The 21,396-nt window shown below is 36.2% G+C and overlaps 1 protein-coding gene across 1 annotated transcript in view; it reads left to right on the forward strand.

Annotated features, from left to right (window-relative positions):
• Positions 1-21,396, forward strand: part of GFRAL (GDNF family receptor alpha like) — a 105,946-nt gene that overhangs the window by 3,163 nt on the left and 81,387 nt on the right. The window contains exons 2-5 of the mRNA XM_006893156.1: positions 1,976-2,101; positions 6,866-7,033; positions 18,592-18,648; positions 19,711-20,041. Coding sequence (XP_006893218.1) covers positions 1,976-2,101; positions 6,866-7,033; positions 18,592-18,648; positions 19,711-20,041 — 682 coding nt within the window. The remainder of the gene's footprint in view (positions 1-1,975; positions 2,102-6,865; positions 7,034-18,591; positions 18,649-19,710; positions 20,042-21,396) is intronic.

Raw genomic sequence — 21,396 nt, forward strand, 5'->3', positions numbered from 1 at the left:
GGATCATTTAACATTCTGCCTAAAGCATCCTTGATTGTAGCAACTCGAGGTTTGAATTTGTTCTTCAGTTCCTTGAGCTTAAGAAATGCTGAACGAGTTCGGCCCTTTTGATTTTCCGACTCTAGCTCCTCGCACATTTTGTTTAATAATCTCCACAATCTGTCGGGTCACCTTTTTTTGAAAGGGGAATAAATATGGATCTCTTCCAGTCAGTTGGCCATGTAATTATTTCTTGGCACAACTTGGTGAACACACACAGGGCAGCATCTGTTTGCTGAAACACGTCAATTGGTATTCCATCAATTCCTGGAGCTTTATGACTTGCCAAGTGTTTCAGAGCAGCCTGAACTTCCTCCTTCATCACCATTGCCTCTAGCTCATATGTTGTTTCTTGTGTCACCTTGTGTCATATTATACAGAGTACAGCACCCCAAAATAAATTGTAAATATCTAGCAAATGTTATTGTCATTAAACATTATCAGTAGCTTATTTATGAAAAACCTATAAATCACTATTCAGTTTAATACAAGTCAATCCATATTAAACAATAGCTGTAATGCATTAGTGTCTCTGGGTAACTGAAGTATAATTATAAAGATACACAATGCCTGTCCATGAAGTCTTGTAACCCAGTGACAGAGGTAAGCAAACAAACAAACATTATTTATACACGCACTGTTGTTTTTGTTGTTGTTAGGTTCCACAGAGTAAAGTATGACTCACAGTGACCCCATCAACAGTGGATCTGAACCCCGTCCTCTCTTGTGCCATCTTCATTCTTCCTGACACATTAGAGCCAATTACAAGTCACCATGTCTATCAGCCTGGTTGAGGGTCTTCCTCTCTTTCACCAACTCTCCATTGTTTCAAATATCACGTCCCTTTCCAAGGAATAGCCCCTTCTAGCAACATGACCAAATGAGGTGAAGCCTTGTCGTCCTTGCCTCCAAAGAGAACTCAGCATGCATCCTCTCCAAGACCTATCTGCTTGTTCTTTTTGCCATTCATGGGATGTTCAGTGTTATTCTCCAACACCACAACTCAAAGGCATCAATTCTTCTTCTGTTGTCCCTATTCATCGTCCAACTCTCAGATGCATAGCAAGTGATCAAAAAGAACATGGCCTGTATCAGGTGCACCTAACATCAGTCCCTAACTACAGACTTTCCCCAGTGCAATGCCTGTCCTTATTTCTTGTCTGCTGGTACCAAAGGTGTTAATTGTGGATTCAAGTATGATTAAGTTGTTGACAGTTTCAATATCTTCTCCGTCAATCATGATATTGCCTATAGGTCCAAAGGTTAAAAAAACCACAAAAAAAACAAAAAAAACCCCTTTGTTTTCTCAACCTTAAGATACAATCAATATTGAAAACAGGAATCGATACATATTAATTCCTTAATCTTCTACAACAAGTGCTTCAAGTTTTCCTTACATTCCACAATCAAGATTGTGTCATCTGCATAACACAAGTTATTGATGAGTGCCCCTCCAATCCTGATGCCACGTTTCTCTTCATAGATTCCAACTTCTTGGATAATAAGAAGCCAATCTTAAAAAGAGGATTGTATAAGGAAGAGAGAGTTTCGAGGACAAAAGTCAGTAAAATTCTCAGTGATGACATAAAAATCTTAAAGCTATTAAATTTGATATTATGGAGGTGACTAGGAACATCTTTCTGAAGAGTTTCAATGGAGCTATGGTGATAAAAATAAATGATACATTGAGGGATGAATGAGCAGGGAATAAAGAGAACAAAGGTAGACTATTCATTTGAGAATCTTAAACAAGAGAAATATATACCTACAACTGAAAGAAAGGTCATTATTCATGTCTACTAATATTTTATCTAATAATTTCTCTAATAATGTTAATGTACTGATTTCCCTTAGTTCTTACCATTGTCATTAATAACTTAAAATAGGATAAACAGGGGCTCAACGTAATGTTGAACGTTTATTGTTGTTTTTCCAGTTATGGGTCTATGCTTAGAAAATGAATCCAACTCTCAAATTATTGATTGTATACATTTAAGAGAACAATGCCTAAATGACACAGATGAATGTAAACATACATGGAAGACAATGGAAGATGCCTGCAATATTTCAGGTAAGATACCTCAAAAACACTCACATGATTTCTTTTGATAATGTTTAAGTAGTATTGAATGTTTTATTTCATTTTCTTAAGGAATTAAATTAGTCTTGCCCCTCAGTACCGTATTCAAATTTTATATTTGCATTAGGTATCTTCAAAAGCTTATTAGTGAATTTAATTGGGAAAGAATATTTTGATCACTTTAAGTCCTGTATGTATTGACAATGAAAATAGCTTTGTGCAAGATTTCAAATCATTTGATTTCACCATTTATAAAGGATGAGAAGTCTCCTCCCATGCAACTAACTGCCTCTGAAAATCTGGACAGAAGATTAAATTATCCAGGAAGCGTTAGAAAAAGATGGAAGGAGTATACCGAGTCACTTTACCAGAAGGAATTTACTGACACTGAAAAATTTAATGAAACAACATATGAGCAAGAGTCTGTGATGATGAAGGAAGAAATTCAAGCTACTCTGAAAGAATTAGCAAAAACAAGGCTCCAGGAATTGACAGCATACCAATTGACATATTTCAACAAACAGAGGCTGCCTGAATGCGATCACCAAGTTGTGCTAAGAAATCTGGAAGACAACCACCTGGCCAACTGACTGGAAGAGATCTAAATATGTTCCCAATCTGAGAAAAGGCAGCCTGGAAGTGTGAACATTAACAAACAATATCATTAATACCAAATGAAGGCAAGATTCTGCTGAAAATTATCCAAATATGACTGAAACAGCACATCATTAGAGAACTTCCTGATGTGCAGGCTGAGTTTATAAGAGGTCGTGCATCTTGGCTGAAAGCAGAGAGTACCAGATGAATGTCTATCTGTGTTTCATTGACTATGAAAAGACATTTGACTGTGTGGATCACAACAAACTTTGGCTGACTCTAAGAAGAATGGGAATCCCAGAACATTTGATTATGCTTATGTGAAACCAATACTTGGACCAGGAGACAGTAATCAGAATAGAGCAAGAATCACTGCATGGTTTAAAATAGGGAAGAGTATATGCCATAGATGTATCCTATTTCCTTTTCTCTTCACTCTATATCTGAGACAGATCATCCAGAGGCTGGGCTCTATGAGTATAAATGAGGCATTAAATATGGAGGAAGACTCATCAACAGCATGTGTTATGCAGAGGACACAACCTTGCTTGCTGAAACTGAGGAGGACTGGAAGTTCTTGCTGCAGTAGGTCAAGGACTACAGCCTTCAATATGGATTGAAGCTCAACATTAAGAAAACAAAGATTCTCACCAATTAACAGCTTCATGATCAATAGTGAAGAGATTGAGATTGTTAACAGCTTTAGTTTTCCTGGCTCTACGATCAGCATTCTGGGTACCAACAGACAGGAGATCAAAAGATGAATTGTATTGGGAAAGTCTGATGTCAGGGACATCTCCAGAGTACTGAAGAGCAACAATATTGTGCGCCTGATCCAGGCCATGATCTTCACAATTAAATAGTATGCAAAGGAAAGCTGAACAATGATTAGGGAAGATAGAGGAAGAATTGATACCTTTGAGCTGTGGTGCTAGAGAAAATTATTGAATATACCATGGACTGCTAAGAGAACAAACAGGTTTGCCCTAAATAGGGTGAAACCAGGATGCTACTTGGAGGCAATGATTCTGAAGTTTCATCTCACATACTTTGGGCAAGTTGCAAGGATGGACCAGTCCTTGGAGAAGGACATTATGTTTAGGAAGGTCGAGGGGCCAGACAGTAGAGTAACACCCTGGATGAGATAGATTGACCCAATGACTGGAGCAATGGAGGCAGGTGTGTCAGAGACAATAAGATTGGCTCAGGATACAGCAGGCTTCAGAGCTGTTGTGCTTAGGGTTGCTATGAGTCACAGGCAACTTGACAGCATATATCAACAACAGCAACATGCTGATGGTTGGAAAATATGGTGACCCCACAGTAAAACACTCCGGTAGCCTAGTGGTAAGTTGTACTGCCAATCATCCCTAAGGCATCAGCTATTCCACAGAAGAAAGATGGACAGTTTCCTCTTTTGTGATTTACATAGTCTGAAAACTCACTGGAGGGACAACCATTAATCCATCCTATCTCGATACCTCTTAACAACAGCATATAAATAGTGGTAATTTTTCTTAATATTGCTATTTTAAAAGTTCTTTAAAAGGTAATATTGTAAAGATAATCTGAATTATTAAAATTCTATTGTTAGAATATATGTTTGAAGATTGCAAAGAAAAAAATTAAAATACATTATTCCTTAAATCACTATTCTTCTGGGAACAACTCGATAGAGTTAATGTATGCGGCTGATGACACATGTGCCTTTCTATCTGTGCTCCTTTCATCTCCCCAAAGGAGTATGATACTGTGTGTCAGGTAAGAAATGACACGCCAGATAAGGGACTTATATCGAGGATTTATAAAATACTCGAGCAGCACAACAAGACAAAGGTAAACAACCCAATAGAAGAGTGGGCACAGGATATGAACAGACACTTCACCAAAGAAGACATTCAGATAGCAAACACGCACATGAAGAAAGGTTCAAAATCCCTAGCTCTGAGAGATGCAAATCAAAACAACTATGAGATATCATCTTGCTCTAGTAAAAATAGCAAAATTTAACAGAACAGCAAACATCAAATGCTGGCGAAGTTGTGGAAAAACTGGAACCCTTATTCACTGTTGGTGAGATTGTAAAATGGTGCAACCACAATGGAAGGCTGTATGGTGCTTTCTCAACAAGTTGCAAATAGGAATATCATTTGACCTAGCAATTCCACTGCTTGGAATATATCCCAAAGAAACCAGAACCGCCACCCAAGCAGACATATGTACGCTGATGTTTATTGTCTGTTTGTTAACAACAGAAAAGAGTTGGAAACAACCTAAGTTCCCATCAACAAATGAATGGATAGAGAAGCTGTATATTCACACAATGGAATACTACTCTGCATTGAAAAATAATGAACTAATGAAATATTACTCAAAATAGATAACTCTGGAGGACATTATACTGAGTGAAATATCTCAGTCACAAAAAGACAAATACTGCATGGTGGTAATTTACTGTTGCAAAATGAGACTGAAAAGGGGTTGGGAGGAGACTGAGAAAGATGGGATAAATTATGCACACTGCATTGAAACAGATGAGAGAGAGAACTGTTTGAAAGGTATATATGATTAGGTATTATTGTCATGAGTCCATTATTGACATGAGTCCAGAATGAAGGCTTCATAGTAGAGTGGACTTGAGGGGGTGGAATTGTATAACAATGAAAGAACTTTTCTTTTACTTTTCAAAGAGAAGAATGAATTGGAGGGGAAGGGTATAAGAATGAATTGGAGGGGAAGGGTGAGCAGGGAGAAAAGTGCAACAATGAATGAATGGAAATCCAAAATCTCTGTAAATTTTCATTAAAATTAGTAATTATGATAAATTTTTTTTAAAAAGAAAGAAATGGCAATATAGTTCTAGCAAGGCCAATGATCACAGTCATTACCAGCAGAGCTCCTTTGCCTTTCCACAGCTCCTCCCCTACAGTCACCTGATGTGCTTAGATAGGAAGTAGAGGGAAGCAAAGGAACCAGAGTGGTATGATAATTTAAGTGATCTTGAAGTGCTTAGCTAATAACCAAAAGGTCAGTGGTCCTCAGGATAAAGGCAAAGCTGTCTGTTTTCATAATGAGTTATAGGAGCAGTACTACCCTGTCTTACAGGGTCACTATGAGTAGACAATCGACTTGAAAGCGGTGGATTTTTTGTTTTGGAGGTAAGCACACATAGTTATCTTTTACCTACTTTTAAAGAAGTGCTTAGGATAAAAAAACTCCAAGAAGTCTTATGGTTCTCAAAACCAACATTCAAATTACCACTCAGAGAAAGAATTTCAGAAGCATAATTTGCTTAAAGTAACATCATGATTTTAAAATGAGGAACAGAGGACAATGAGTTAAGAAAGGCAACTTTTGTTTATTTCAGTGCTGAGGCTCTCTGCTGCGTTTTATAAGACAATTTAGAAATAATACATTCAGTATATCATAAACCATAGCCTATTTATGTATTTTAGTATACAAATGTCAAAGCATGTGTAGCAAATTACACTAAATATTTTCATAATTTCCTCATGCATTAGCTTGAAATTGAAATATTCTTGAATGCACACGTAAAAGAAATTTAAATATTTACCTTCACAAAGAATTTAAAAAAATCAAGTAGATGACTATGGCTTTGTGAGTTAAAGTGCAAAGTTTAATATTCATAAGTATAAAAATCAATAAATACATATTAAGTGCTTTCTAAGACCAGGATTACTTTATTTCTCATGATAAATTTGTAGCTAACTTAAAATATTTTATTATAGTCTTGGCATTATATGTAAAATAAAGTATCTGACATGACAAAATGTCTAACAAAATAACTAACAAATAAAATTGATAAAATTACAAAAATAACCTGGCAAATTTACTACATGAATATACTTGAATAATCATGAATATAACAAAATTTACATTCTAAACGGGGAAATAAGCTGTTTTCAACTGTACAAAGTCTCAAATCCTTTTAGATAAGACTCAGTTTCAGGAATAAAAAACCTAAGAAAAACACAGCAAAATATATACTGTTCTTAAATATTCACTTATCTGCATGCCCTGCAGTAACATTACATAGTATTCCTATACTAATTAATTACTTAAATTAATTAACTGAAACCTCTTTGGGGAGAGGCACTCAACATTATATTCAGACTAATGTATTATTACATTTCTCAAATCCAGGTAATCCTTGCAAGTTGAGAGATTCATTGAGCTGTAATCGGAGCATCCAGGCTTTATTGAGCAGCAATTTCCTACAAGAACAATGTCTTTGCCCTGATGACCTGTACTGTACTGTTATCAAATTGCTTGGTGAACAGTGCCCCGTTAAACCAGGTAATACTGTATTAAATACTTGTGATCATGAAGAGAGAAGCACAATTTCCAAATTAGTCAGAACTATGTAATCAACTCAGTGGCAGCAGATAAAAATAGAATTCTTTTTATTTTAAAAAAAAAGTATTAAATTAGGTCTTTGTACGCCATTACTTCAGTAAATGCATAGCATATTTCTGTAATTGCTAAGCTCAATTTCAAGTTTCCCCAAATTTATAGATGCACTCATTTAACTGACATGTCTGTGGGATTTACTCTGGCTTTGCATGTGATCCAGATTATTGTTGTTATGTGCTGTCGAGTAGCTTGAGATCCAGGTTACAGAAGACAAATAAAGCTTCATTTCTGTTTGTAAGGACCTGAGAGTCTCCTCAGAGAGAAGAAAAGGCAAGTAATTGCCTATCATTATACTTTACTTTTGGTAGAGGATATTTAAACATTGAATATATATTGATTTATCATCTGCCCAAGACTCCAGAATAATACGAGATAAAAATGGTGTTTCTCAAACTGGTTTGCATGTACGCTTGAAGGTACACAAAGAATTTGTGAGGGTTAGCTGTTGTCAAGAAGTTCTGAGGAGTTCTTTTTGGATTCTCATTGACTATAACTCTGAAGAGTAATCATTTAAGAAATCCACGTGTTGCCATACAGTCCTCATATCTTCTCTGAAATTCAATCTTTTCTCATTTTATAAGAGATCAAGTTATCACTCACGTATCTTAAAGGATCGTGGTGGTCCAATGCCTCCAATTAACCATACCTTTACTAGAATTTTATAAATGGAATTAGAGTATTGTCATTTTTGAGTCTGAACTCTGTTTTTATAACATAATGAATTTGAGGTTCACTACTGTTTCATCTATAAATCCACTTGCATCTTAATAAGTAATGCACCATTGTATAGATGTACCACTGACTAGTTAGTTACATATTAACTATTGAAAGATATTTGAGTTAATTCCTTTTTGGGGAGGAGGACTATAAATAAAAATGATATAAATACATATAGAATTTGAAAAAAGCATTTTATTTATTTTCACACAGCATTGCTGGATCATAGAGTTTTTGTTTAACTTTATAAAATTATACCGAACTATTTTTTCCAATTTAGTGCAACATGTTCGCTCTATACTATCAATGTATGAATGTTTCAGTTGCTCCATAATTACACTGTTGTTTGTTGTTGTGTGCTGCAGCGTCGGAACTGACCCAATAGCTGACTCTCCAGTGGGTTTTCAGAGGCTGTTAATCCCGTGGGAGGAGATAGTCCATTCTTCTCAGGTGGAGGAGCTGGTGGCTTTGAACCACATGCCTTTGGGATTGCAGTGCAGCTTTTTGCCACTAGGCCACCAGAGCTCCTTATATTTACACTAGTACGTGATAATTTATTTTCCCCATTCTTAAATCATAACATGGGTTTTAATTTGCTTTTTTTGCCACCAGAGCTCCCTATATTTATACTAGTACTTGATAATTTATTGTTCTCCATTCATAGATCATAATGTAAGTCTAAATTTGCTTTTTTACTAATGATTAGCAGAGAGCTAATGGTAATGCTTACTAATGGAAAGCAGATGCACTGCTAATGCAAAGGTAAGCAGTTCGAATCTACCAGCTGCTCCCTGGGAGAAGGTTGGAAAATCTCTTGCTCGTGTGATTTACTGCTTCTGAAAACCTGCTTTAGGGTCAGCTACAGTTAGGTTCCAAGTTGACGCCAGACAACAGCAGCTACCATAATGATTTGCAAAGTGCCCTGATACTTAATGATGAGAGTGACAGTGTGTTTTCTTAAACATTTATAGCTTTGGAAATCCTGTGAGGACAGTTTTACTTTGTCATGCTGTATTGTACTTAGATGCCATGAAATGGGTTCTGACCAAAAGAAATACATGTGTAAAATAATGGAAAAGTGCCAGAGCCGTGCCAACCTCACAATCCCGGCTGTGCTTGTATGCTCTGTCCTAGAGCATACTAAGGGTTGGAATCCACTTGAAGTAAGAAGTTAATGACTAATAATATGGATTATCTTTTTGTGTGTTCATTTATCTTTCATATTTATTTGATTTATTGAAATACTGTTTAAAGTATTAAATCAGTTTTCAAATTGATGCATTTTACTGAAATTGTAGGATTTTCTTCTATAATTTGAATATTTTATATCTAAATATTATCAGTTATGTGCTAGGTGCCATTCAACTCCCAGCAAGCCCATGAACAAGGTAATGAAACTCTGTTTGATCCTGTACTATCCTCACAATCTTTGCTGTGCTTCTGCCAATTTTCCAGTCACTGTCTCAATCCATCTACTTAAGGATTGTCCTCATCCTAGGGATAATAGGAGTAAAATGGATACTTTTGAACTGTGGTACTGGAGAGGAGCTTTGAATAGACCATGGACTGCTAGGAGAACAAATGGGTTCGTCCTAGAGAGGGTGAGACCAGGCTGCTACTCAGAGGCAAGAATTCTAAAGCTTTGTTTGACATACTTTGGACACGTTACAGGAGGTATAAGTCGTTGGAGATGGACATCATGCTTGGGAGGGTGAAGGGACAGCACAGGAGAGGAAGACCCTAGATTAGCTGGATTGATTCAGTGACTGGGATAATGGGGGTAGGTGTGTCAGAGACAATAAGATTGGCATATGATAGATAGAGCAGGGTATTGAGCTGTTGTACATAAGGCGACTCGACAGCACTTAATAACAACAACAATCTATATTCAACTGGTGTTTGACAAAGAAACAAAACCTATCAAATGAGGAAATGACAACCTCTTCAATAAATGGTACTGGCAAAACAGAATTTCTACCCACAGAAAGTTGGAGCTGAATCCACAACTCACACCACAAATAAAAATCAACTCAAGGTGGATTCAGGGACTTGGAGGTAAAGTAAAAAAAACCATAAAGATCATAAGAGACAAAATGGAATCAAACTTAGAAGGCCTAGCCTATAATATATAAATAGGCTTGCATAAACAGCCAGAAATGCACTCTCACGAAAGGACACAATTAATGAATGGGACTGTCTAAATATTAAGTCCTTATGTGCATCAAAAACTTTTTCTGAAACATTTGACAATGTCATCTCAGACAAGGGTATCAAAATAAAAACTTAGAAAACACTAGACCCTACATAGAAAAGACTAATAACCCAATTACAACATGGGCAAAATATATGGGAAGAATTTTCACAAAGGAAACATTTGGATGGCCAACAGACACCTAAGAACTTCCTAATACCACTTGCAATTAAAGAGATGCAAATCAAACCACAATGATACCATCTCACCCTACTAGAAGTGACAATGTTTAACAGGACAGCAATCAATAAATACTGAGGAAGATGTGAAGAGATTGAAACTCTTACACATCATTAGTGAGACTATAAAATGTTTCAACCACTCTAGAAGGCAGTTTAAGGTTTTCTCCAAAAACTGAACATAGAAATTCCATACAACCCAGCTATTCTACTGCTTGGAATATACCCCAAGAAAAATAGAACTGAGATACAAATGGAGATTTGCATACCTATGTTCATTGCAGCATTATTCACAAGAGTGAGAAAATGGAAACAGCCTAGTGTCCAACAACAAATGACTGAATTAAATAATTTTAGTACATTCACATAATGGAAAACTATGCAGCACTCAAGAACAACAATTTTGGAAACTACTATGCAATGTGGGAGAGGCTAGAGAACAGTTTACTGAGTAAACTAATTAGGCCCATAAGGAAAATACTATATAAAACCATTATTGTAAAAATAGAATGATAACTAGTAAGATGCATACAAAAGTCTAAAGGGTAGATTGAGTGAAGAAAGGATAGAAATCATTGGGTCAGGAGTAAATAAATTAGGAAATATCCAGTAGGGACCTGAATATATGGGGTCTAGTGGGCATAGATCAATGCTGACTAATTTTATAATACTAAATATATGGAAGCATTCAAGCAAGATTCTACTGAGGATTATCCAAAAATGACTGGAACAACACATCAGCAAAGTACTGGCAGAAGTCCACGCTGGGTATAGAGGGGGTGGTGGTACTAGGGATATTGTAGCTAATTCTAGAGGAATCTTAGCTAAAAGCAAGGAATACCAGAGGAATGCATATCTGTGTTTCATTGACTGTGCAAAGGCGTTTGACTGTGTGGATCATAACAAACTGTGACTGACTCTGAGGAGAATGGGAATCCCAGAACACTTGATCATTCTAATGCAAAACCTATACCTGGACCAAGAGGCAGTTATCAGAACAGAGCTCGAGAACACTGCATGGTTCAAAATTGGGAAAGGCGTACGCCAGGGATGCATCCTATCTCCATACCTTTTCAACCTGTATGCAAAACAGATTATCAGGGAGGCTGGGCTCTATGAGGAGAAATGTGGTATCAGGATTGGTGGAAGATCTGTCAACAATCTGTGATATGCAGATGACACAACCCTGCTTGCTGAAACTGAGGAGGACCTGAAGTGCTTGTTGCAGAGGGTCAAGGACTGCAGCCTCCAATATGGATTGAGGCTCAATGTCAAGAAGACAAAGATTCTCACCACTGGACCAATTGGTAGCATCAGGATGGATAGTGAAGAGATTGAGTTTGTTCATAGCTTTAGTTTGCTTGGCTCCACAGTCAACACTCTTGGCACCGGTAGCCAGGAAATTAAAAGGTGTATTGCCATGGGAAAGTCTGCTCTTAGGGACCTCTCCAAAGTACTAAAGAGAATCGGTGTCTCTCTGGAGACTAAGGTATGCCTGATACAGGCCATGGTCTTTGCTTTCACTTGTTATGCATCAGAGAGTTGGACAATGACCAAGGATAGAAGGAGAATTGATGCCTTTGAGCTGTGGTGCTGGAGAAGAGTATTGAGAGTACCATGGACTGCTAGGAAAACAAAGAGATTCATCCTAGAAAGGGTTAAACCGGGTGGCTCCTTGGAGGCAAGGATTCTGAGGCTCTGTCTAACACACTTTGGACATGTTGTAAGGAAAGGACGGTCCTTAGAGAAGGACATCATGCTTGGGAGGGTGGAGGAACAGCGCAGGAGGGAAAGGCCTTCTCTGAGGTGGATTGATTCAGTGTCTGAGGTAATTGGATGGGTGTGTTAGAGGCAGTGCGGTTGGCACAGGACAGAGCAGAGTTTAGGGCTGTTGTACATAGGGTTGCTAGGAGTTGCAAGGGACTTGACGGCACATAACAACAACAACAAATATGTGGAAATGATTTTATGAATCACAATGAGACTGAAGGAAAGTGTCAAACACATTGCATTTGAATAAAAGGATGTATAAAAATTTTGTATTCAAACAAATATAAAATAAGCAAACTAAAAATATTAAAGATTGTTATTGATTTGAAACTTCTTATTTTCTCATATACAAAGTTAAAAATTTAATTTTCCCTCCAAGTACTGTTTAGCTGTATACACACATTTGATATGCTGTTATAATATTTATTTCAAAATATATTTTTCTTTTCTTTTGAATTCATCTTTGATTTGTGGTTTGTTTGGATAGGTTTGAATTAATTACAAAATATCTGGGAATTTTAAAATATTTTTGTTATTATTAATTTCTAATTCAGCCAGAATATCACAGGAAATATACTTATAAAGTCAATTCTTAAAAATTTATAAACATTAAAATATTCAATTTCCAATTTTTGTAAGCACATTAGATGTTAAAAATATGTGTCCACATACATACATACATACATAAATATAGAGTGCTTGAAGTATTAAACAAGAAATTATCCTCACTAGAAACTTCTTGAAAGAAATAACAAAGTTGGACCTTTTAAGATGAGCTGAATTCCGTTAGGGAGACAAGAAAGTATGCACTTGGTTTGTAGCAATCTTATAGAGGAGTATTAGGGCCTGAAGTTGGAAGGAGACCAGATGTTTTTAAAAAGAGGAAGAATTGAACTTTCATGACTTAATAAACAGATTAGACTTTTTAGACTGCTGTTATAAGAATCTCTTAGTGAATTCCAAACAGAAGAATGTGGAATCAGCTTTTCAAAAGCTATCATTGAGAGCAATATAAAGAATGTAATCGAAGAGAGATAATGTTGCAAAGCAGGGATTTCTGTTAAAAAAATCCATCAAAACAATTTGAGAGAGAGTTGATGCATGCCTATACTAATATATTGGTGTTGAAGATTATATGGAGAAGACACATTTAAGATGTGTTTATAAATTACACTCAACAAGAATTACTAACTGGATCTAAGAATTAGGAAAAATGTTAGCATTATACTTAAGTTGTTTGCTGGCTTGGAGCAAGGCACTGCTGTGAATTGACACAAGTAAAGAGGACAGGACTGGGAACAAAAATAAAGCAGCATATATTTGAAACATTGCATCTTAGACATTTTGAAAATAACATATATGCTCCATATCTTTTACTGATATATTGACTTCATAATTTTTTATCTTTTCATTACATTTTGGTGATTATAGCAGTAATTTTATCTTAACACAGTTATAATGCATTGTTATTCTTATGTAGAATTTTTCTGGATTTCCATTTTCTACTAAAAATTTATTCAAAATCAAAGGGTTTTTTTCATCATTTCACCTAAATAAACTTCAGAGTTCTTTTCTTAATTCCTCACTGCTAGGGAATATTAGCACCACAGATGTATTATATCTATATACCTCTATTTATCTGTGTTTTACATACACCTTCTCTTCACCAAATATCAACTCCAAACTGTATACTGAGTGAATAATTAGAGAAGCTGGACTATATGAAGAAAGAAGATTGTGGTGTCAAGATTGAAGGAAGATTCATGGATGGTTTATATTATACAGATTATATCACTTTTCTGGCAGAAAATGAAGACAACTTAAAGTAATTACTGAAGAAAATAAAAAATACAGTCTTAAATATGGATTACAACTCAGCATCAAGAAAACAAAATCTTCATCAGTGAACCTGTATGGTTGGTTCAAAATCAAGAAGGGTGCACACCAGGGATCTGTCCTATCTCCATACCTTTTCAATCTGCATGCAGAAAAGATCATCCAGGAGGCTGGGTTCTATGAGGAGGAATGGGGCACAGGATTGGAAGAAGACTCATTAACAAGTACATTATGCAGAGGACACAACCCTTCTTGCTGAAAGTGAGGAGGACCTGAAACACTTACTGCAGAAAATCAAAGACTGCCTTCAATATGGGTTGAACCTCAACATCAAGAGAACAAAGATTTCTCACCACTCGGCCTATTGGAAGCATTGAAATAGATGCTGAAGAGATTGAGATAGCAAATAGCTTTAGTTTGCTTTGCTCCACAATCAACATCCTTGGTACAAGCAACTAGGAAATCAAAAGATGAATTGCATTGGAAAACTCTGCTTTCAGGAACCTCTTCAGAGTACTGAAGAGCAATGACGTCAGTCTGGAGACCAGGATTCACCTGATCCATGCTACAGTCTTCACAATTACTTGTTATGCATCTTAAAGCTGGACAATGAGTAGGAATGATAGAAAGAGATTTTATTTGTGTGAGATTTGGTGCTGAAGAAGAATATTGAATATACCAAGGACTGCTAGGAGAACAAACAAGTTTGTCCTGGAGAGGGTGAAACCAGGCTACTCTTTGGAGTCAAGGATTCTGAGGCTTCATCTGTCATACTTTGGGCATGTTGCAAGGAGGGACTAGTCCCTAGAGAGGGTCATCATCATGGAAGGGTGGAGGAACAGTGCAAGAGAGGAAGACCCTCTATGAGATGGATTGATTCAATTACAGGGGTAATGAGGGTAGGAATATCAGAGACAATAAGGTAGGCCCAATATAGAGCAGGTTTCAGGGTTATGTACATAGGGTCACTATGAGTAGAAAATGACTCAATGGCCTATAACAATATTGCATATTCAAGACCCATCAAAAGCTATGTTGCATTGAGGAAATCTGTTGTCAATAACCTCTCCAGAGTGCTAAAAAGCAATTATGTCAGTTTAAACCTAAAGTGGTACCTGATACTTTCTTGGTATTTTTCAACTGCTTCCTATTAATCCGAAAGTTTTATAATGAGTAAGTATGACTGAAAAAAGAGTCAATGTCTTTGGGTTGTGATGTTGGAAAAAAGTACTCAATAAATGTAGGACATGCTTCTGAACTGCAGTAGCCGTGGGCAAACTGGAGAATTGACTTGAGATGGGATTGGGAAGGGGGGGGAAGGCAATATTGAAAGGACTGAGAACTTTTTTGGACAATAGAGGAGTGAAGTAAAAATAGACAGGGAAGAGAATTTGAGAATGCTGTGTGGCCCAGGCAGAGGTGCCTGTGTGCACATTTTGGGGGCTATCTTTAATGTATTCTGCTATTAATCTGTTGTGGTTTTTTTTACCTCCTCAAAACGTTTCTGAATGGTCTGTGAGCTAGCATCCATCCTAGGAGTAAGATTGGTGTTAAGATGAGTAGAAAGAGATATGGAAGTGTTGGGGCCGTGTCTGATCTCACGAGAATTGGTTTTGTGGTCTTGATGCTGTGGAAAGGGATACTTTTCCTCTGTGAGGTTGATAAAGGTCAGATATGGCTGTCCCCATGTAGCCCTTATTATCTTTGCACATACTTAAGTTATCTGTAGGGAGTTGCATTGCTAACGCAAAGGCAAAGCCTCTCTGTTATTTTGAATCCACTAATCCTTTTCTGAAGAAAGATGGACAATAACCTCCCAGTGGATTTATTTCTTCTAATAATCCATCAGAAAGTCATCAATGGTCATAATTGACAACAATGAAATTGCAGGGGTTTTTTACTAATTATTCAAGCAAAAGGTAAAAAAATCACAATTTAAAAATGTTCACTTACATTCTTAATTGGAATCTTTGTGAACACTGTTGTTCAGAGTAATAAGCATTATAATATATATGCTTTGAACCTCACAATAATATGGTATCTTGCCCATTTATCAATTAACAGCACATATTAAATTTTTGTAATGTTATATACATTATTTGTGTTGTTTTTTTTAAGTTTCATGGCAGAAAACATTAGGCTGAAAAAAATAAAAAGGTAAATGATTATCACTTCTCTGGCTGGCATTTGGAAATACAGGTCTTCAGTTGAAAAATTAAAAATGTAAGTGTATTGTTAAAGTTAAATATTTACTGGAGATAAATTAAAACATGAATGAAGGTAGATAGGGTTTCCAGAAAAGAATAAAATGCTATAATCATAGCCTCTTATATCTCAATATTTTAAATATCTTGATCATTTCTAATACTGTTTAAATATTTTTTAATGGTTTTATTAGAGAAAAGGTACTGGATTATTTAACAAAGATGTGTCTCTATACTTTAAAATATATTAAACATTTGAAAGTAAATGAATTTATTTAATTTTTAGCTATTATATTTTCTTTATAGACGAATCAACGCTACCCCCAGATCTGGCTTTACAATCAAATATCACACTAAAGCACCATATAAAACAAATATCATTAGTGGTTGAAAACAATGATTGTGTGATGGCAGCACGTGCCTGCCAGGAATCTGAAGACTGTAGTCTATTGTATGAGAATTTTAAAAAACTATGTGGGAAAGAAACAGAACAATGCAAGACCCTTGATGGAGGTGGCATGTGTACAGCCTTACAAGACCATCTGAAAGAAACAGTTTTATGGAACTGCCAGTGCACTGACCCGTCAAATGCAGACTGCATTAAAATTTGGAAAAGTTTATTTGAAGACATCTGTATACAGCACACTCAAATGAATCAAGTCGTCTCAGCCTTCACAGAGGACTATGAAAACGGATTCAATCAGAATACCTGGCCAGGTCAGTGTGCAAGGAAACCTTTAAGAACAGTAAGTATGATCACATACAGGAGCAAACTAAAGAATATTTAATTGTTTATTTCAGTGCTGCCACTTCTGTCTCCATTTCTCCTGGAAAATTCAAATAATAAACGAATATCAGAACTTCATCCCAAAGCGTTTGTGAAGAAAGAGGCAGAGTATCTTAATGTTTGTTTGGAAGTTTTTTATTGATCCAATAATTAGTTTTTTAAAAAGTTAATGAGGCATTTATAATAAGTTATATTCTGTGCAATAGGATATAAAGCAAGCATATCGTCCTTCATTCAAGGAGTTCTCTTTTATGGGATATTAATCAGTGATTTAGTTATTATACATATGCAGAAGATTAAGTGGGTAAAAAGTATGGTAGACAGCCTTCACTGGAGCATATTTAACCATGAAGGGCATTTTATAGCAAAAGTTAATATTGTCATGCACTGTTGATTTAGTGGTAAGGATCTGTGATGCCAACCCAAGGCATTTCTTTCAAATCCACCCATTGTTCTGAGGAAGCAAGTTGGGCAAGCTCTTCATGCATGGCTTCTGCTTCTGAAAAATCTGCTAGAGGATTACCTATGGGTGGGCACAGATTTGACAGTACATAACAACAGTGTTAACATTGTAGTCTTATCTAAGTTTGTTATATGATAGCCATTGGAAAAAATTTGTCTTTTCATTTAAAATGAACATTTTATGATATTATGTCTCTACAATTTTGTAAGGAACTCAAATGGCTTATTGGGTAGTGCTAACTTGTAGATGGTGCTTCTCTAGCACTTTAAAAACAGTGGCAAATTTGAGGGTGAAGATTTGATTTAATGTCTTCTAAAACCTGCTGGAATGTCTATGAATTTATTCCGAATTCAAGGCAATAATCAATGATTGAGAATAACTTTAGAAAGAGTTCTGGCAGATTTTCCATAGGGGGTTGTACTGCTAATCCAAAGGCCACATCTCCTTGGCAGTTTAAATTTACCAGAAACTCCTCCACTGGAAAAAGATGGGCAAGAAACTCCTGTGCCATTTACAGCCTCAGAAACCTGTTAGAGGGCCCGCTGTGTTTTTGTTTTATCTTCTGATTTTGTTTTCTCTTCACTTTATGCATACTTAATTAATGTCCTCTGTATTTAATTTTATTTTTATGTGTTTATTTTTTTTAATTTATTGAAATATGGGATATTCATTGATGATAGTTGCAGATCTATGTGTATACAGTTTGGAGCCTGGTGTACATTAGAGACTCAGCCAATATTACTTGAATGAAAGGATCTGCTTAGATGTAAACAACCACTCAACTCCCATCAGTGAGGTTCTCCGTCTCAAGAATTATAATTCTCAAGAACCTTGGAAGCTATGATAATAAAAGTTAGAAGTAGTCTTTAAATGTCATTTAAATCTAATTAAGGCCTAAGTGGGAAAATTATTTTGTTTTGTTTTGCTTTTTTTCCAAACAATATTCCTTCTGGCCCTTCTCCCCCAACAGTCTTCAGTGTTCAAGGCCTAGACATTAGCATTTGTTAAATCTCCAAGTAACTGAATCTTCACAGCAGGGTTGCTAAATCGTTGTGAATGTTACTTCAAGACTGCCCCCACTTAGATTAAATATCATACACTTTTAATATCAAAAGTTAAAAACATGTTACATTATTTTGTATGCATATTTTGCTTGATCGTTTATGAATGTATTTCACATTCTTCTATTACATTTAGAAAAATTTGAATAATTTTGTTTTTATTTTTCTTCTAGATAGTATGAAGGAGGATAGTAAATTCATATGGAATCTGACTACTCTTTCTCATTATGGTAATGTTTACAAATTATCATTTTGATCTGAAATGCAAATACTAGATAATATGATTTAAAGTGTAGTTTCTAAGCTTCTTAAAAGAGTTATCTATACAAAATAAGTAGACATTATAAATTATATTTACTGCCTCTGAAAACCCACTGCAAGGTCATGTATTGCTGGTCAGTCCCAAATAGATGGTACACCACCACCACTATCATGTCAACAGTGATATATTATAAGACATTCTGGTGGCCTAGTTGGTAGGAAATCAAACTCCTAACTCAGAGGTTGCGCCTCTCTGGCAGTTCAAGCTCACTAGGCATTCAGAGGGAGAAAGATGAGAAATCTCCCTTGCTAGAAATAGCATCTGAAAATCCACTAGAAGGTCAGCTCTGAGCAGGTTCTGACTCAATAACCAAGAATAAGTGAGTAAATGATATATCAAAGACGATTACTTTGCCCATCCACCACTAATCTGAGAATGTGCCAAAGAATGCTATATCTTTGATTAAGTCCAGGGATATTTTGTCACCAAGAAATAGAACTATTTTTGTGCTGATTGATTTTGGGTATGTGTGTTTGTTGTGGAGGTAAGATGTTCATGTATTGTGTTTTTCAGACTATGAATGTCTTGATATTCTAGAAAACCTAAGTAGAAACTTTAGTCAAGATTCTCAAACAACATGAAAAAATAAAAACCATATTGCCTTTAGCTAATGTAAACTACATGTTACAAGTGCAAATTCTGAAGATATATTATTTATATTTTAAAAACTTGAATGCAGAGATTTTCCTTTGGTGTCATTTTGCCCATACATACCTCCATTACTTCTGGATCCCAATGAGTACCAAGAGAGATGAAAGATGATTCAAAGAGCCTAACTACTCAGATCTCAGAAAAGTCATTCTTAAATAAACCAAAAAAACCCTACAAATAAACCTCGTGTCTTCCAAAAAATAGTGCATTGTTACTTCATTTGCATTTTGTTCACAGACGTCTCTCAGGGTATAGCAGACCCTGTATGTACAGCACTGTGTTTACTTTTCCACAATAAGGGCATATCGTTCTTTTTCAGCTTTCAAAGGGATCCAGTCCTGTTTGGAAGTGGCAGAGGCGTGTGTAGGGGATGTGATCTGTAACGCACAGTTGGCCCTTTACCTTCAAGCTTGTTCAGCAAATGGAAATCTGTGTGATGTGAAACGTTGCCAAGCAGCCATAAGGTTCTTCTATCAAAATATGCCTTTTAACATTGCCCAGATGTTGGCTTTTTGTGACTGTGCTCAATCTGATATACCTTGTCAGCAGGCCAAAGAAGCTCTTCACAGCAAGCCATGTGCCGTGAAGTTACTTCCAACCCCCACTTGCCTCAATGTAATTCACAGCTGCCGAAATGATGAATTATGCAGGTGAGTAAAAACATGCATACCTTACTTTCTTATTTCGGCACCTTATTTGTTACAGTCCAGTCCTAACACTTGATCTCATTACATTTGCTAGAGTTCCCACCATCATCCAACATGGTGCAAATAAAGCCAGACAATTCTTACTTTTGAATCTGTGGTACATGTGTCGTATCCATTTTGCAATTCAAATGCAGAACAGGTTTTTGGAACAAAGAAATTCTGTATGTCAAAACTAAGTAGCATTATTAAAATTATGTATTCCGTTCAAACTAAGGAATCAGTTCATATACCTTGTTTTTCTGTATGATTACTTAACACTGCTAAACTTTACACAATTTTGGCAAGGTAGCTCTTCCAAATAAAGCTTTTTGGTAATGGGCTGGAGATAGGCAGATGAAAGTGCCTTCAGTGCAGTCGACTATTTCCAGTATATGTATTCACCACAGTTTTAGAAATAAATCCATTTTCACCTTCTCAACCTCAGACCCTTATGTCTCTAATGGGAATCATGTTATTATTGCTGTCGTTGTTGTGTAGCACCAAGTTACAACCGACCCATAACTGACCCTCCGGTGGGTTTTCAGAGACAGTTAATTTCACAGGAGGAGATTGTCCGTCCTTCTCCCACAGAATAGTAGGTGGGTTTGAACTGCGTGTCTTTGGGATTCCAGTGCAGGTTCTTATCACTAGATATCAGTTGTTTATAAGTTTAAAAAATATTTATCAAGTATCTACTATTTCCTTTGACAACAGGGATAAATTAGTGAAAGGAAATAATGGGTCCCCTGCTGGAGTTTGTATTCTAGTAGAGTGAGACAGGTAGGGATGATGATGATGATAATTGAGAATAATGAATTCTACATACTAGATGAGTGTATATTATAAAATTCACTGCTATCAAGTTGGTTCTGACTTACAGTGACCCTCTCTGGTTTCCACAGCTATAAATCACAATGGGAAGTGACTTCCTACATTTTTCCCTTGGAGCAACTAGTGAATTTGAATCACTGGAGAAACACACAGATTTTTTTTGTTAGCAGTACGACATCCTTAAGACTCCCTGTATAAGTGTTCTGGATAAAAGAATGGGAAGAACAAGGAGGATAGAGAACAGGGCAGAAAGAGTTATACTACAAGCAGGGTAGCCCCAGAAGGAAGGAATTTGCCAAAGATTTGAAGAAAAAGTCATGTAAATGCAAAAAGCAATCCTATGCAATGGGCTCAGTCAATGCAAAGGTTCTGAGAGAAAGACGTGCATAGTGGATTCAAAGAGTAGGGAGTGTGGTGCGTAATGTAGATGATCCAGTTAAAGGTCTAATTGAATAAAGTGTGGATAAATCCACATCACACAGGCCCCT

Source organism: Elephantulus edwardii, unplaced genomic scaffold (genome assembly GCF_000299155.1).
Source record: "Elephantulus edwardii isolate Elephantulus edwardi_28Jun2011 unplaced genomic scaffold, EleEdw1.0 scaffold00124, whole genome shotgun sequence".
Classification (NCBI taxonomy): domain Eukaryota; kingdom Metazoa; phylum Chordata; class Mammalia; order Macroscelidea; family Macroscelididae; genus Elephantulus; species Elephantulus edwardii.